The 18,312-nt window shown below is 37.9% G+C and overlaps 1 protein-coding gene across 14 annotated transcripts in view; it reads left to right on the plus strand.

Annotated features, from left to right (window-relative positions):
* Positions 1 to 18,312, plus strand: part of DPP10 (dipeptidyl peptidase like 10) — a 486,012-nt gene that overhangs the window by 442,797 nt on the left and 24,903 nt on the right. For all 14 annotated transcript variants that reach the window (XM_083841938.1, XM_083841936.1, XM_083841939.1 and 11 more), the window contains 5 exons: positions 2,170 to 2,267; positions 8,732 to 8,855; positions 11,024 to 11,062; positions 12,625 to 12,732; positions 17,015 to 17,106. In XM_083841938.1, coding sequence (XP_083698064.1) covers positions 2,170 to 2,267; positions 8,732 to 8,855; positions 11,024 to 11,062; positions 12,625 to 12,732; positions 17,015 to 17,106 — 461 coding nt within the window. The remainder of the gene's footprint in view (positions 1 to 2,169; positions 2,268 to 8,731; positions 8,856 to 11,023; positions 11,063 to 12,624; positions 12,733 to 17,014; positions 17,107 to 18,312) is intronic.

The following is an 18,312-nucleotide window of genomic DNA, read 5'->3' on the forward strand; positions in this document are numbered from 1 at the left end:
AAAAAAATGAGAGAGGAAGTTATATTTTGTATCATCTGTATATACCAGAACAAAGTAGGGTTTCAATTTAGAGTTCTTTCACTTCCGAACAATTTATTATTATTGTTGTTGTTGTTATTATTATTATACAATGCCTATGCAATTTAGATTGCTGAGAGGCCGTTCATAGTAGAGGGAAAAGTGTGAATTTGAGAGTCGGCTGCTTGTGTAGGACAACTACCTTCAGCTGCCTGAGTCCATTGCACGCCGCGTGCACTGCTGGTGTTTGCCCTGTGACCCCCGGGACCTCCCCAGCTGTTGGGACAGAGCTTGCATCAAGCCAGAAGCTTGATAGTACTGCTGTAGAGCTGTAGCTGATCTGAGGCCCTGTGAGCATAACCGGGGCAATATCTGATGTTCTCAAAAAAACAAAACAAACAAAAACATACAAAATGACCGTTGCTGTGTGCCCTGCAAGGGCAGTGAGTGCACATCCCATTGCTTTGGGTAATCACAGGGCAGTTCCTGCCGACAGGATCCAGAACTGCCGTTAGTGGTACCAACTCTCGCCCCATTTTCAGTCCCCGATCCCATGTCATGACACCGCCCTTTACACGTGTAAGCCACCCGTATGTGTTCTTTGGCTGTTAAGACGCACCGTGGCTGTTTGCAGCAGAGGCAGCGCGTTGGGGCAGGACAGTGCTGAGCGGACCTCTCACGGGCAGTCCCGTGCCACAGCCACCCGGTGCCACAGCTGGGCCAGGCTTCGGTGCTTCGTGCCCAGGATCTGGCTGTGCCCACTGTGAAGGCATGCTTTAGAGGGTCTCTCTACAACTTGTACTCATACAGGAGATAGGAGTTACTCTTGGCAGCCCTCCCTGTGGGAGTACTTGGATGCCACTGTGCAAACAATGTACAGTTCAAATGATAAAAGGAGGTAGCAGTTGTGTAGTAAGGACTTGATCTGTCAGTGGTTTTCTTCCACAGTTTTGCATCTGTATAAGCTGCTTTCATGTGGAGGATGCCTTTGAAAGACCATGTTTCTTTCAGGCAAATTTTAAAGTTTTTATGAACGAAAGTCCAGGAATCTAGTTAAATCCATTTTCTAAACTTTTCTAAGCACTAGAAAAAATACACGTATCCACTTTCTTCTCCCCCATACCACTCAGAAATAAGTGTACACAGCATTCAGACTGTCTATATTTAGAGAAAAGTCCACTTTCTAAAGGAAACGTGTGGGTATATTTCAACCAAGCCCTCTTGCATTTGTAAATATCCCTGTGAAGAGTCTGATATACAGCTTTGTAGGTTATTATGATTAAATATGATTTCCTTCCCTTCCAATATTAACAGCTTGTTTCCATTGAAGCACACACTTGCCGTTCCCTGTATCCTAAAGAAACAATGCAGTTGTGTGACTCCTGTGTCTTTCACAAAAAAGGGGCTTGCGTGGGAGATGTGGGACTAGCAGTATATTCTTGCCAGTCCTGCAGTGCCTTGCTTTCTGTCACCAGTCCTTTCTCTTCATCTCAAGAACCGCTTAGTAATGAGCTGTGTTACTGGGAGAAGGATGAGTCCTGGCCTCCTATAGATCCTCAGGATTTATCAGGGTCTTCCTGTTGTATATATATCAAATTGCCATTTTATTCTCCTTTAGCAATAAGTGTTTTGTTTCTCTTAGAGCTAGCTTGCCAAAACAACAGCGTCCTGAACAGTACCAAAACCAGAGATTTTCTTCTCAGCAAGCCAGGGGAGGAAGTCCTGGGGAAACTGATAATGAAAGAGATGGAGGAAGAGGAGGGATGTTATCTCAATTGGAAGTAGAGTAGTCTTTTGGAAAAAGAGCAATAGGGGTTGGAAAAGGCTTTGCTGCAGGCTGGGTCTGACTGCTCTTTTAGGAGCTGGCTATTCTTGCAGCTGACTTTACAGAACTGGGTCAAACTACTTTCAGCATTGTTCCCTTGCTCTGCACCAGAAGGTCAGAAGATCTGCCAAAGTAAAAGGGCAGTGAGAGAACGATGCGATTAATACTTCACATTTTTATCTATGTAATTTGTATGGCTGTGATTTTTTATGTTCAGAGCTTTCTCTTTATTGTAAACATACTTTATTATGTTAATGACTGAACCTATTTAGCTGTCACTGATTCAGTGCCACTAAAGCTCCTATTTTTATATATTTTTTTCAAAGGCAGGTCAAACAAACCCAACAGTAAAGCTGTTTGTAGTTAATCTCTATGGACCAGCACATACACTGGAACTGATGCCACCTGACAGCTTTAAATCCAGGTATTTAATTTCATTGTTTGGTGGAATTTGTGTTTGATTTAACGTGACTCAGGCTAATTGTTGCCTTTTTACTTCAGCACAACAATTACTTTTGACTGGAATGCACTTTATCTTTGTTCTCGTGACTGGACGTAATGATGGTGAAATAAAATACAGATGTATTGGATTGATGCTCCTCTTAGAAAACTCAGGGACCTGGAATTTGCTCACTTCTGATGTCCTGAGAAGCTTCAATTCTCTTGAAATATATGAAATTAGGAATCCGAAGATATTGCCAAGGGGTCTGAATGCTGCTGTGGTTCTGAGCTTGTTATGGCATTTGCCCTTACTTGCTGTGTGCCAACTTGTTGCTTTCAGTTTGTGAAATGGAGTTGCAGAATGTAGAATTGTACCACAGAACACGTAATCAGGATGTTCTGTCATTTAGAGAGGAATATTCTGAACTTTTTAAGTCTGGTAGGTTTTGGAAAGTTTTGTTTCAACCTATAACTGATGGATGCAGGGAGGTGGCAGAGGGTGAGATGCAATGCCACCAGGTAGACTGAAAGAAGGGCTGTGCTGTGCCTGATAGTGGGGTCATCAGGAGAAACTGTGCTTCAGGACCGTGGAGCCAATTTAAGAGTCCCTTTTACTTAAGAGCACTTGTAAAGAGGTCTGGCTGTAAATGGTAACTCTCCTGCTAAAGTTACTATCTTAAGCTGAGCTCCTGGTTACCTGTCCTCATTTGAGGTCCCTCGAAACTTTTCTTTAAGGGCAAAAAAATGTTCATCCTTTCCCTTAGGCATATTCCAATTTGTAGAATTGCAGACATCTTGATGAAATTCCCACTGTGATTTCAGTGCACATGCTAATGATCTTCTAACCCTAACCTGTTATACGATAGCAATAATCAAAGAGGTGCTACAGTCCAGGTACAGCTGAGGTCTAAGGGCAGGGGAAGTACCACTTCCTCTCTTCTCTCCAGGCATTTTCAGGTGGGGAAGAAAAAGAAATAAGAAAGATTTTCATCATGAAAATGATGGGCCACTGCTAGCTAAAAAAAAAAAAAAAAAAAAAAAAAAAACTCGGCATATAGGTTGTTCTTCTTGCAGTTCCTACAAAAGCCAAAAGATTTTACAGTAACTGTTCCCAAAGCAATCAGGATGGTAACAGTGGGTACTGATTCACAACGATCGCCACCTATTTTAAGCTGGTTTAGCTTTCTTCTGCACAAATTAAGGTATCCAAACAGTGCAGGAATAATACAGTAGTGAATTATGTCTTGCAATTATTTATGTCAGCTAGAATGCTTACTGATTGTGCTAGTGAAAGGAACTGTTTTGACTGCACTGTGCGTTTTGAAGTATTTTCTTTCTGTTGATGCACTACTGCTGAAAAACAGAATAAAATCTCCTGCTGTTTGCTAACACCTCATTAATTAAAATGCTAGTATAAGATTTTAAAGGGATTCTCTGCTACCAAGGTTAGCCTCTTCACTCTCTTAAACAGCATTAAAATGGTACTTTAAATGTCAGAAGATTTGAAGAAGTGAAATGAGAAAGCAGTATGTAAATCCCCAAGGAAAAAAATAATCTTGAAAATGTGATGGTTTCACTTCACATTTTTCGGATCCATTCTTGCTCCCTAAAGTGCTGAAAATAAAAGTAAAATCAAACAAATTAATATTGATATCTTAAAACCTTTTTTGCGTCTTGAAACTGAACACTATCTCAGTTTGTGGAATTTCTGGTGTGATCCTGAAGGGGCATATTCACCAGATTTTTGAGTCCTTTATAAAGGTTTTGCAGCAGTTTAATTTAAATAATTTTCATGTTCTCTGCTCTCTCTGATATGCAGTGATACTCCTTTAAATTTCAGGTTTGCTGCTTTGTCAGAAGGCTGAGTAAAACTATTTAAACCTGGAAAAAAATAGTTTCATCTTTATTTTAGTGGTATAACTCCTGTTCTATAAAATTTAGAAAAATGGGTGCAAGCTAGGTATACTGCCAGTTTTGCATTTTGACTGGATTTGAGTAACTCTTGGTCACAAGCGACCTGTGTCAGGTCATCATATATAATACATACACACGTATCCATATATCAATATATATGCAGGTATGAGGAGTGACCTTTGAACAGACCTTTCTAGAGTGGAAGTCTTTGGACTCTATAATGGTTGGGAGAATTTTTTAAAGTATTAGCTTTTTAAATGAAAGTAGTAACTACTTTCAGTGGTCTTTTTTTTTTTTTTTTCCCCTCTCACTGCCTTTCTAATAGCTTTTCACAATCAAATGGAAGGGAACACCGTCATATATAGCTTTGTGGATCTTTCAGGGTAGACACATTTTGGAAATATATAATGCACAAGTCATTACCAACTCCTATTATGGGACAGATATACTCCAACTCAGAGAAACAACACAAATGGGTAGGGAATGGGGCTTCTATTATTTATAGCCCTAAAAAGTAACAGCTCTGCCCAAGCTGTGGCAAATTTTTAAATTTCCTCCTTAATGTTTTATTCTGTGGAGAAATTTATTCTACTGTGCACTGATAATATCACAAAAAGATTCTCAGACTTTCTTCTAACATGTGGTTGTATTCTGTGCAATTTCAGGTATCCCTTTGGTATTTCTATTCCATGTGTACAATTACGTTATGTTTTCTTCAGTAGCAAACATGCTTTTGTACTGCATTAGTGCTAGAAAGCCAGTATAGAAATGAGGTGAAATGTGTGTGTCTTCATACTCCACTAGCTCCTGAAGTTGCAGTTGGAAAGCTAATACTTTCTGCAACAAATCTTGAAAAAAAAACAGTGTGATGTGCAAGAGGTCAGTTCAAACCACTGTAATTTAGGACACCTGAAGTATCTTAGTAACTCATGATATTTAGATAAAAGGTTGATAATATGATATTAACAAATTATGTAGGATGATTTTTCAAACCCCATGCTAGATTTTAGACCCGTTGAGAAGAAAAACACCTTTCTTTTTACAAAGTGGAAATCATTAATACAGAGAAAACGTGAAATACCACATTAAAGAAGGTAGTTGATTTACTAGATTACAGCTGTGCCTCCACACATGATGAAAAGATTTTTCTACTAGAACTGTGCATTGGCTCTCGAAAGTCTCAGTGTGGAGGTCATCTGCTGTTTACTTTCTCTGTACTCAGCCACTGTGAGGAAACTGCATTGGCTCTGCAGTATTCCCAGACACTGCTGACCATGTCATTTTAAAAGGCACTTTAAGAAATTAAGTTAGTCCTTTTTATTATTTTTTTTCCAGTAAAGTTTCAAAGCTTAAAAATATGGTAGATGATTCTGATTCCATATATTCCATTCTGATTTCATATATGCCTGCTTTTAAAGAGACTGAAATATACAGTCAGACCCTTTGGATTTTGTATGGCAAATTTCAAACATTTTAATTGATTTTTAATTAATCTTTTATAATGGAACTGGAGACACTTAATAAATTCAGCTCACATAAATAACAGTCTTCCAACCCTCACTATTTTTTTCTGTATTTATGCATTTCTAAATCTACAAAATTATTCGGGTATTTATGTACGTCTAGTAGAAATCAGCTTATGAATCCCTAAAGGTTTTTATATTTCTGGCAGCCTTGCTATTGAAAAGAAAGCTTATTTGATTCTAAGTTCATGTGGGAAAGATGCAATGGGGCAATTTGTTATTAAAAAAACAGGGTTTTGTTTTCACTTTTTCTTCGATATGCTGTCTAGTCACTTCTTTCAAGCTTCTTTCCCTCCTTTCTTCTGTAACTTAGCAATAACAATGCCTACCTCACAAGGTTAATGTAAAGGATTAATTCACTACCATACCTTTTAGCAAATGGCTCTAATATATTCAGCCAAAGACTGCAAGATAAAAGTATATTCACAGACTTTTTTATTGAAGCTTTCCCACGCAGTGCCAAGGTATTTATTGATTATTCCCTTTTCTGTTCAGTGGAAAGAAATGCAAGTTCTGTACATGGGGCTGAACAAGACCCACTACTTACAAGTGAAACAACACGTGTTGAACACTCTTGAGTGATGCTAAATGTTTTAGCAAACTGCTCAACTATCTCCCCAGAACTGTGATTATCTCAGTTGAGATAATCAAAATAAATGAAAAACATTCTATAAGAAAGAATTATTAAAAAAAAAAGGGGGGGGGGGGCTTCAAGTTTGGCAAATGCTGATAAACACTTTTGATATCTAACGTGCTTTTTATCAGTACTGAAAAATGAGTCCAGATTTCACCACGTTACAAGTCTTCAAAAAAAATCTAATTGTTGTACGGTCAGGAAAAGCATTTGTTTTCTTAGCAGCTACAGTTGGAGATTTTTCCGTCACTGAATAAACCCCATCCCCTTCAGGCCTCTAGAGGTCACCTGTCTTGGTGTTGCAGCACCTCCACGGCTCTTGTCAGGTGTTCCAGCTCCTTCTGTTGCACTGGCTGTATACATTTTATGTTCCTGTTTCCTAAGGGAAAGCTGTACTTTCTTTAGATTGCTTGTCTTATCTAATTGCCCTAGGCTAATTTGAAGCCAAGCAACAGATTTAGATATAAAATGTGGAATTTTATATCTAATTATAAAATAGGAATATCTCTCAGTCTGGTCAAGGTGTTTTGAAGCTCTTGTTTTTATGCATCGCCTGATTAAACCCAACTTGCAATAAAGTGAGTCCTGTACAAGCTCCATCAGTACTGACTGATCAGTCTGACTTGAGATATGCTCCTGAAGAGGAATGGAAGTTGTGCTCTGAACGTGCAAAGTACTGTAGAGCACCTAGTTAAATGGTTTCAGACTGAGGATCTAGTGTAGTTTTTATTTCATGATTTGCCTCAGTCCTTTGTCCAGAAAGCAGTCATAGTCTCTTTAAAGTGATGTTGTGAGGAAACTTTGTATATGCACAAATGCAGAGGTTCTAGATCTAGTAATCCCTGTCCATTTGTGTATTTGGGCCTGGAGCGAAAGAGAGAGAGAGCTTATTTTCATTAGTAGAACAATAGATTAGTTGAAAACAACCTAATAAGTTTGGAGATACAGACAGCAGCTTCCTCAGAACTAAAACATGTTTTGTCCTGAAGGCTTCTCTGTTTATATTCAACTGTAGCAGTCAGTCTAATAAAACATGATTTTTTGCTACAGAGTTTGACAAGGTTATATCTATTGATGGGCAACAACACCACTGCTCTGTATGTGTATGCGCACTGTGTCTATGAAACAAGTTAACTGGAAATTTGTGAATTATAAAGGAATATTACCTGGAGGCAGTATTTAATTTCAGGAGGATGTGTTTTGTTACATATATATACACCATACTACACTCCTGATAAACCAAGTCCTAATTTATTGACATTTGAACACATTTGTATGCATAGTTGATGAGAGGGGAGAAAAAAAAAATTAAATGATCTTTTGCTTTCACTTCAGTGATCACGGAGTTTATGTCAGTGATGGAAGATGATGATATGGTTTGATTTGGACAATTAGTTACTATATCAGCTGCATTCTGAATGATTAAATCTCCTGTTTCCTTCCCTCCTTGCAGACTTTTTTGAATGGAAATGCTCAGGCTCTGTTTTGTAAAATTTGGTTCTGGGATAATTCAGGCACTGGGGTCAGTGGATGCTGTTTATCTTGTGGATGCTGTCAGTGGTACTGAAGTACAGGGAGAAAAAGGCAGTTCTTAAAATACATGAAAATATGTATTTTGAACGTATCATTTTGGCTGTCTTCAGGCTTCTGTACGCACAGTCACCGGCCTTATGAAGGTGTGACTGCAGAGGGGGAAGGAGGCAGATACTCCATACCATTAGCCCCTAACTAGGAAGCCTCCCTTGCTTTGCAGGCCTGGAGGGACAGACAATTTGTCCGATGTTATGAGCAATTTGATAAAATGGAAGCTGACACGCATGGACACTTAATGAGACTGTTTTCTGTGGAGGTCTTATAATAAAATACTTGTTATTTTATAATGTGACATTCTAAAGTGATCTCACCTGCCCATTACAGACTTTTTTTTCTGGACTGGATTCTTTTGCAAAAATATGTATATTCTGAAGCAATTTTGAAAATACTGTTTTCTGTTGGAATTCAGTGTTGCTTTTTAAGCTAGCCAACAAGTACGTGGCTTATGTGTGTTTGCAGACATATGTTACACAAGTATATGTTTCCAGTTGGTACAGTTTATGTATTAGAAATGTCTGAGAAGGAGGTGCTAACAGACTACAAATATCCCAGGGGAACAGAATACTAGGATTGAGCATTCCTGCTTATTGCCTCCAGGAACACAGACGGTGGGCATTTTTTTTGTTTTGTTTTGTTTTTATCTCCACCCCTTAGTGCTGATACTGTCATTCAGTACAAATACATCCATACTTTTTTATTCAGTATTCGGTGAACTGTATGTCTTTTTAATGTCTAATCTGAAATAGGATCGATCTGAACATTTTGTTTTCATTGTTTACTTAGGGAATATTACATCACCATGGTGAAATGGGTAAGCAACACCAAGGCTGTGGTCAGATGGTTAAACAGACCTCAGAATATCTCTATCCTTACAGTCTGTGAAACAACAACTGGGGCTTGCAGTAGGGTAAGTCAGATTTTTTCCCAAGTTTTCCTTTCAAAGTTTCTTCCTGCATTTTGTTTTCATATTCAGGAAAAAAAATATATATTTTTGGAAATCAGTTTGCAGATGCCATAGTTGCAAGCTGAATGTAATTAGTCAACAGAGAGGAAATAGAGATGTGAGAAAATTCCAAATCTGGTGAAATGATTTTATGCAATTAGCAACTTTGAGTGACAGTTTCAGAATTACTCAGCTTTGTTCATTCATTAACTTCAGTGGAAACTGCATTTGCTGAACATCATGTACTAAGGATATTGCTAGTGCAGTGGCAAGCTTGACTTCCTCCAGATATTTTCATGCTGTCTGATTTCTCCTCTCTTCCCCCATAGAGTTTCATCTCAGATCTTTCTGTCTCTCACAGCTTACATACGTTTAAGGAAAACATGAAAATGTTGATAATTCCTGCAAATTCAACAGCAGAATTAAATAACTTTAAAGAAATAAAATGGAAAAACAATAGGGATATTTCAGTTTGGAGAATAATCCGAGCTGAGATACTTTTTTCTATTTGAGTTCAGCCTCATCACATCCTTTGACCCAGATTTTGACATCTGACAATCTTTCAGTACCTCTCTCCATTTTCACAGTCACTCTCGCAACTTGAATGCAGCTGGGCACTTTTCCGTTCTGAGTCATAGTCTCTTCCCTAAACCAGCTAAAAGTATAAATATTGCCTATCCATGCTAATATCCGTAACAACAGATGCTCCGAAGTAGGGGGTATAATTCGGAAGTGTAGATGCTTATGAGTGATTAATGTATGTCTAAGTCTGGCCTCTGAGTCAAAAGGCTGTCTGCTACTGAAGTCACTTGTGTTAAAGCGTTAGGGATCATTTCTAAGCTTGTTGCTTCTATGCAATATTGCTGCGTAGTGCAGGCTGCTTTTCCTGACTCAGAAACTGATCATTAGTCCCTAGACCATGGGGTAAGGTTGTGAACATGGATATTTGTTGATTGGATTGCTGCCTGGTTCCTGTGAGTTTTCTGTCCTTTATTTCTTTATCTATTTTTTTAAGAAAGTCAGTTTAAGAAAGTGATTTAAGTGAATCACTGTGAGCAGTTGTTTCTGAAAGGAAACCCTTGTGTGCTCCAAGGTCAATTGGATTTATCCGAAGTAGGTATCCAGGGACCTGTAATCCAGGACATAATATAAGAGGGAGGGATAGAGAAATTCCACTCCAGAAGAAATAAAGTGCAGAGAAGGGCCTTAGAGGTGGGTGAGCAAGGCCAGCAGTGCAGTGAGCACAGCTCAGACAGGGCTCGTGTTTGTAACCCTGGGCTGTGCTTTTGCTGCATCTACTAGGATACAGTGATGCTTCTGAATTCAGTGATGGATGAGCAAAGGCCATAATGTGGGATTATAGCCTTCTATCATGCCACTTGATTTCAATTCTTAACATTTCTAAACATTTTCTTCAACTGTAAACCCTTTTAAAATCATTTTGCATGTTCTCAATTCCAAAAAATGCTGTATAAAAACAGATGTGAAAGTAGCCACAGCTTTTTCATTTTTCAGGCCATGTATGTACAGATGCTTCTGTAGCTAAGAAATGTTCATTACCTCAGTGTGACTGTGACAATTCACAACAGTTGACATACATTCTGCATTTTTTCCAATGTGTACACGATAATTTTTTATTATTTTTTTAGGTAGCATGATTTAAAATATGAGCGTGACCAATAAAAAAAAAATATTTTTTTCCTCGTCACTGACACCAAGCTACAAACCATTAAAGAAGGGGATTGTGATTTCAAAAGGTCTAAAGGTCTTGCACTTAGAGTTTGATGCTGGCTGTTTGCCCAGTGTTGATAAAGAACCTAAAATATATCCAGTTGTCAGATGATGCCTAGAGGTAAAAAACAAATAGGACTGCATGCATAAAGCTTCTTGATAGCTAATCAAAAAGGATTGAAAAAGGCATTCTTAGGTCCCCTGTGGTGTTCTACCAAAAACTCAGAATAAAGCAGCTGACTTTGTAATTAAATTATCATTCATTTCTATGTAAGTGCCAAAGAAGAGATGTGAAGATTGTAACACAGTAGGAAAAAAAGCATGAAATAGCTAAAGACCTTTTGCTGAACGTGTGAAATATTTTTGGGCCATTCCATAAAAGCCATTTTTTTCTCTTATAGAAATACGAAATGCAGTCAGACCTGTGGCTTCCTAAACAGGTATGGTATAAATGCTGTTTCTGGGTGTATAATGTGTAATTCACAGAATCACAGAATGGTTGAGTTTGGAAGGGACCTCTGAAGATCATCTAGTCCAACCCCCCTGCCAAGTAGGCACAGGATGGCTTTCAGGCAGGTTTTGAATATCTCCAGAGAAGGAGACTGCACAACCTCTCTGGGCAACTTGTGCCAGTGCTTTGTCACCCTCACAGTGAAGAAGTGTTTTCTCATTGCTTCGTTGTCATTTTTATTTATTTATAAGCTATTTCAAATACTTTAAATACTTTAAAAGCTATTAAAATACTTGTAAAATTTGCTACTTTTTAGGATCTTTACTTTTACAGCTGAGGATTATAGAAGTGACTGTGTAAACATTCAAATGGCATCTTCTTTGGCAGTGGGAATCCTGTCACTTAACATCACACAAGACATTTTGCTATTTAGCATGTCATTGTGGGAATAAGATGCACATTTCTAGAAAGCAATTCAGCCCATTGATCTGAGGCGCCTGTCTGGGTTTCAGAGGCAATGTTCCCTTCAGTTTCTGATCTCTTCGTGTTGAGTTGGCAGGCACTTGGACAACCAGCTGTACCTACATAAGTGTTAGATGGCTAAAGATAGATGAAACAAATCCTTTTCAACACATCCTATATACTCTGCTGATATTTTGTTGTTGTTTCTGGTGGTGGTCTTTTATTTTATTGTTATTATTTTATCAAATTAAGCACAAAGGAGTTCAAAGATTAGAGGTCATATGGGCTAAAAGTGGAAAGAATGGGAATATTTCTAAATTCATACCCAGAACAATATGCTGAGCTAATCTGTCAGCAAATGGTTCCATTTTCATAGCTTCAGAAGAGCCAGCCAATAAATGGATGACATACATTCTATTTAAAATACATTTCAGGCTTCATTTTGCAGTGTGCAAATGAGAAATCATTTTCTAAAAAATCTATGCTTTTATAGAAAACAGTTTTCCTTTAATATTTCTGTGTAAAGTTAGACATGGAGAAATGGTATCACATCAGGCTACAATTTATGGTAAGGCCACGATTCAGAATACCACTTCAATGTGCATATTTTTTTTCATACAACTTTATCAAAACTAATGAGTCTTAAGTGTGTACTTGGTAAAGTTTTTCTGAGCCCAGGCCCTGGAAACATTTTTTCTTTTCACCCGTAGTAGGATTTATTTCTGTCACTGATTGCATGCCGGTAAAAGAATGTGTCCTAGGAAATTGCAATGCATTAGGGGTGAGACTACCGGAACTTTTACTGGAAACACAATAGTAACTACCTGCATGTGCTACGTGTAGCTGTAGCCACCAGTTGTTGTTGTTGTTGTTTGTTTGTTTGTTGTTTTGTTTTGTTTTTAATCTTAGCAGAATATATTTAAAATCTAAGGTGTTTTTTTTTTTCCATTTGTCTTAAGAGCATGGCAAACAACAAAAACAAACCATCAAGAAACTCGATGATGTTTTCTTAAAAGTTTAATTGAAAGCAGGATGATCTAAAACGTGTAATGGAAAGATGGATGAACTAAAGCAATCTTATATTTACAGAACGAAGAACCAGTTTTCTCCAGGGATGGCAGTAAATTCTTCATGACTGTGCCAGTGAAGCAGGGAGGCCGGGGTGAATTTCACCACATAGCCATGTTTCTAGTTCAGGTAAGCTTTTGGTTATTTTTAATATCCCAGAGGTTATGTGGGATTCTTACTGTGAACATCTGACCCAAGCAAAGACTTCGCACTTCAGTAGTCTCAACATTGGTTTTGTGGATGTATATGGTCATTTATCCTGTCCAGATTAACACTCTGTGCAGAACTTCTTGCAGAAGTAGTGGAGTTCTTTCTCTTTCTTTACGGATGTGCTATGGTGGCATGTAAGATCTGTAAATGAGAAGTACTTCCAAAGTATTCTCTTTGGAATGTTTCATGTTCTGTTTGTGCCTCTATAGCCAAGCAGAGATGTTTTCTTGTTAAACTTGTCTGTCAATAATAATGTTTGATAGCCACAGAAATTCAAGAGATCTGTAGAAATACTTTTTTTTTTTTTTTTTACCCTCGTTCTATACACTATAAACATATATGTATAATTATAAATTTTGGTTGGGAATATTCAGAATTCTGGGTGTGCACACAACAAGAGAGGGAAACAATAACAAAAACTTATAATGCTGCAAAAATTAGGACCCTTTTATTACCCATCTCAATATTTTCCAGTGGCTTCCACTTCCCAGGGCCACTGCTTCTCCAAAGAAGAATCTGAAAGAAGATACATTTGTACTATGACTTTGAAGGTCACTGGCATGAAGTTGTGATGACCTAATAAAGGAAATTATGCCCTGGAACAGAACACTCCAAGGCATCTATTTAAATCAGCAGAGCATTAATCCAGGTGCTTTAGCAGAGCCATATGACACAGGAGGGATTATCAAGGTACCCAAAACATCAAAACAGCAGACTTGGCACCAGGCAGCTCTATTATCTCCCTTTATGACAATGTTCTGGTGTGAACATTATTAAGTCTGAAATATGTTCACAGTATACTGCAGACAGCAAAAGAACCTTAATGGAATTTTAACCTGAAGAAGCAAGAAGATACTCATTCACTAGAGTAAATATATTGAGGAGGAATCAGAGAACAAAAAAGGGATCAAAGACATGTCAAATTCTATCTTCTAAAGAAAACAGTAACTCAGATGAGAATCAGGTGAAGGTGTATTAAAAGAATACAAAGTTCACACCAGAACAAAGCAATTGGTCATACTTTGGCTTCATTCTGAATATTATGAATAAGTATCTTAAAATAATAATAATAATAATAATAATAATAATGATGTAGATCTTATAATTAACCTTCAGCATTCCCAAGGATGTTACAGATACAATAAAATTTTCCTTAAACCTGTACGATCTGATATTTTTACTACTAAAGAACCCAGGAAACTTGATCCTAATTTGTCAAAATATTTAAAGAAAAGATTAAGCCAACTCTTATTCAGTAAGATCATTAAATGTACACATACTTTTAAATGCATGTTTTTGTACAATAATGTTTAAAGTCAAGTTTATGATTAGGAGTTTAGTATTCTATCCCTGGTAGGCAGAATTAGAGCCCTGAGTCCCGTGCAGCTCCAAAAATAATTAAAAAGAATAAATTTGTTTTGACTGCTATAATCATGAATAAACAAGTCTAAATTGTACCACCTATGTCAAATTTGTATTTAAGTATATAGCTGCTCCTAGGAAGGCAAGGAAATGTGATATTGCAGGTAGCAACCGTTATTCATCAATGATCAACATTCTGCATGGTAATGGGGCTGGTACAGAGCAATGGAGGACTCGAAATGTGTTTATATGATGTGTTTTACACACTGCATTAATCTGATTGTCCATTATTTCTAAAGCAAACATGGAGGCATAAAAATTATATTAACCGTTACACATAAAGTCTGTTGTCCCATCAGATGTTTGTCACACCTTGTGAGAGCCACGGTGGCATGACGGGTGCCCTGCAGAATGTAAAGCAGCCCCCAGGCCGCCGGTACCCACGTGATCGCATTTTTATCATGATGGAGCTCGGTTAATGTTGGAATTTGTCTCACTTCTCTGTATTATTTGGTACAGATATCAGCTCATTAACAGAAATCAGCTGAAGTTAAAGTTCAAACTGCAGGAAAGGTGAAATGATTTTACAGACCCAACACGAACGGTGACATAACACGTATATAGTGTACATACAGTGACAAAAGTAAATTTTAATGGCTTGCTTTAGATTCATTTAATCATGGTTTTGTTTGTCAGTCTTCAGCACAAGTAGTAACAAATGGTGGTCTGTCTTTCTTGGGCTGCATTTCTTAGCACTTTAGAAAAGCGTGTGTCAATGATATAATCAAAGCAGGTTAGCAGAAGCATCTAATTAAACCTTCTTGAAGGGGGAGGTTTACTGTTTAAAGGTTGTTGTCTATCATAGATTATTTACTGTCTGAATGCAGAGGGCTAGATGTGTATTTTATTATGTTCAAATGCTTTTAGCAACTTATGAAATATTTAAAAGAAACTAACCTCAAAATGGGATTGAATCATATGTTATGTATCCAGAAATTTCTTAGTTGGGGTTTTAGAACTCTAGAAAGTCTTTTTTCTGACCACAAGAGAAGAATTATAAAGTGACTTTAATGGATCAAGGCAAGAACTTCCTGCAAGCTTCATAAATTATGTATCATGGCTGTAACCTTGAAAAATAACCATGTTTATTAACACTTGGCTGGGCTTTTTATTGTTGTTTCTTGTTAGATTCTGTGATTTTCGTATTTAAATATCTCTTTCAGTATGTGCAGCTCGTTTCTTTCCAGAAAGGAAACAGTCACTAATAATAAACTGGTAGTTTAGTCATTCCTGGAGACGTCACTGATTGTCAGAACTTTTCTGAATTCATGAGCCAGCATCATAAACATATGTACAGCACCTAGTACAGCATCCTGAATTCAGTTGGTACTGGCAAGACTTGTCAGTTACTAGGCCATTTCTTCCTCGAGTATCTGTTAGAAAACAGATCACTTCTAAGGGACACATTTTTGCTTTGCCATTACCAGGCATGTCTCATAGGAGTCCTTGAGTATCTTCTGCTTTCTAGGTATTGCTGCTGATGGTGTAGAGCTCAGAGTTTACAGGATATGGTTGAGTAATAGAGGTATTAAAAAAAAGTGTTTGGCTTTATGATTTTTGTAGGACACATAACCACTGTGGCCACTGTGATCAGGTATGGATTGGTGCTCCAAGTTCACAGAGCGTAAGGCCAGACAGCACCATTAGACCCTCCATCTGACCTCCTGTGTAATTCTGGAAGTTTCACCCAGTATGGCTGAAAGATAAGCTGAAGTATTACCTATTTTCTTTACAAAGTTTTTCTTGAATTTGAAAACCTAGGAGTTTTCATATCCAGGCCTAGTACAGAAAAACACTTGAAGTGTGTTTATGTTGTAATACAGTAAGAAGTGAAGTTTTAATAGGCAGCAGCCCAAGCAAGAATTTTACCTTTTTCATTCTCAATCACCTTCAGGTGAGCTTCTCACTCTCCAGCTTTCATGGTTTTTAACCTGTGTGTGGTGAGGAGTCTGCTGCTGCTTGCTGCCAGAGAGTTTGGGTTTGCCTCAGGTTAGATATGCATTGCATCCTGTTGCTTCCTAATTCAGTTCCTGGTGCATTTGCTGGAAAAAATGCTGTCACATTCTTCATTAGATAGAAACAATTTATGAGAGGGAGCAAGCACCCAACTTGTAAGGATTTGGTTCAATTGCCAAAATTCAGTGGCTATTAAACTCTCCTTATATACCCTAGATAGACAGAGGCTTCTGCAGAGTGCTTGTTGGAGGAGGGATTTTGATGAGATGTAGATCCTGTGAACTTCTGTGTCCGTGTTGGTGTATTGCATTCCTCATGGAGGGAGGCAGGGAAATCTCTATGACAGTGCTGTTGGTACAGCACCTCGGTAATCTTAGCTTGCTACAAGCAGACAATAAACACGAAAGCTTAGTGAGCACACCCTGGTGCAGAGTTTGGGTTAGAGGAGTCTGAGTCAGATTCCCCCGCTATGCCACTGTAAAGGAAAAAAAAAAAAAAAAAAACAGTAAGAGAAATAAAATATGTGCAGTGGCAAGATCCTTAGCTTGAAATATAGGAATTCTATCATCTGTTGGCATATGGGCAACTGAAAGAAAAATTGTGATGGAAACTGTGTTGATATTAATGGCTTTGAAAACTTTATATATGGGAGAGAAAGGATACTTAAAGTTCAGCCTGTCAAAATGTGGATTTTGTGAATTAAAGATGTTGTACATTAAAGATTAAAAAGCTCTAATCAGTAATGACATGCACAAACAATCCTGCTAGGCAAGGAAAAATGTAACGAGTAAGATGAAAGTTAATATATTCCATCTCTTTCCAGGCTAAAAGTGAACAGATCAGTGTGAGACACCTGACATCAGGAAACTGGGAAGTTATTAAAATCCTGGCATATGATGAAAATACTCAAAAGATGTAAGCACTACTCTCTTTGTCTGTTTATAAAAAATATCTGAGTTATTAAAGCGGAATCCATTTAACTGGAAATAGTGTATCTAAAATTAATCAACAATATTTCTTTCATTTTTGAGCATTATCATAAATTGTACACTCCTGAGTACATAAAATGCAGCTGTAAGACAATTTATCTGCCAGGGTATTACTGTGTGTGTCTTTATGCAGAGGGAAAAAGAACATACTGTGACATCAGTTGCCTCATTATGGTTTCTAAATACAAGAAATCAATGCACAATGCAGCAGTAATAACATTTTTGTGGCCTTTTCCTGGGTTCCAGAAAATCAAGTCATACCAAATTTTTAGTACTTGATAAAACCCCAAATACTTAAGTTTTCCAGCTTGCTTGGTTACCATGTGAAGTCTCTGGACTTCGATGATCTGACTCAAACTCTTAACATCGAATGATATGGAGAGCATTATCCAAACCCATGATTTTCACACAGATCTTTCAAAGAAAGAGAAATTTTCCCAAAGCCCCACTTGGTATTACAGTGGAAAGGAAATGCACCACATAACTGGTGATTCCTGGGAGCAGTAAAGAACTGACACGCAACGTCTGAAGGCCCCAGATGACTTTAGTGAATCTTGGTGAGCCTTTGTATCTATCTGCACACAGCAAAAAATAAATACACATGTCCAATCCTGACTTTCTTTGAAGTAAATGATATTTCAGCAAGAACATTTTGTGGCTGCAACAGTGCCTGTCATCTCCAGAGTCACAGGGTGCGCTCAGCCTGCAGAGAGATGGCAGACTGCAGGTGAGTTGTCTCGACCACCTGAGAGGACTTCTTTACCCTCCTTCTGCCTTTGGGAATGTCATCTGGGACACAGCAAGGACTTGCCTTGGTATTATTGCAGCAACTCTACTAAGCCACTTTCCACCCACATAACCTTGCCTGTAAAGCATTCCCCAGGGCGCTAGCTTCTGTCTCTAGGTAGAAGAAAGAGTCTACAGCTCAAAAAGGCTTTTGGGTATCACAATGCCTATTGTATTTTATGATATAATTTCAATGTGACCTTTTTCTGCTGCTTGGATTTCTATTGCAAACTCTTGGAGTGAAGAAAGAACTTTTTGTTCTGTATTTGTTATGTGCAGAAATGGGTCCTGGTTGGTACTGGAACTCCTGGATATTACAGAAATTGAACAGAAACCATGAAATACT

The sequence above is a fragment of the Anser anser genome (assembly GCF_964211835.1).
Source record: "Anser anser genome assembly, chromosome: 6".
NCBI classification, from domain to species: Eukaryota; Metazoa; Chordata; class Aves; order Anseriformes; family Anatidae; genus Anser; species Anser anser.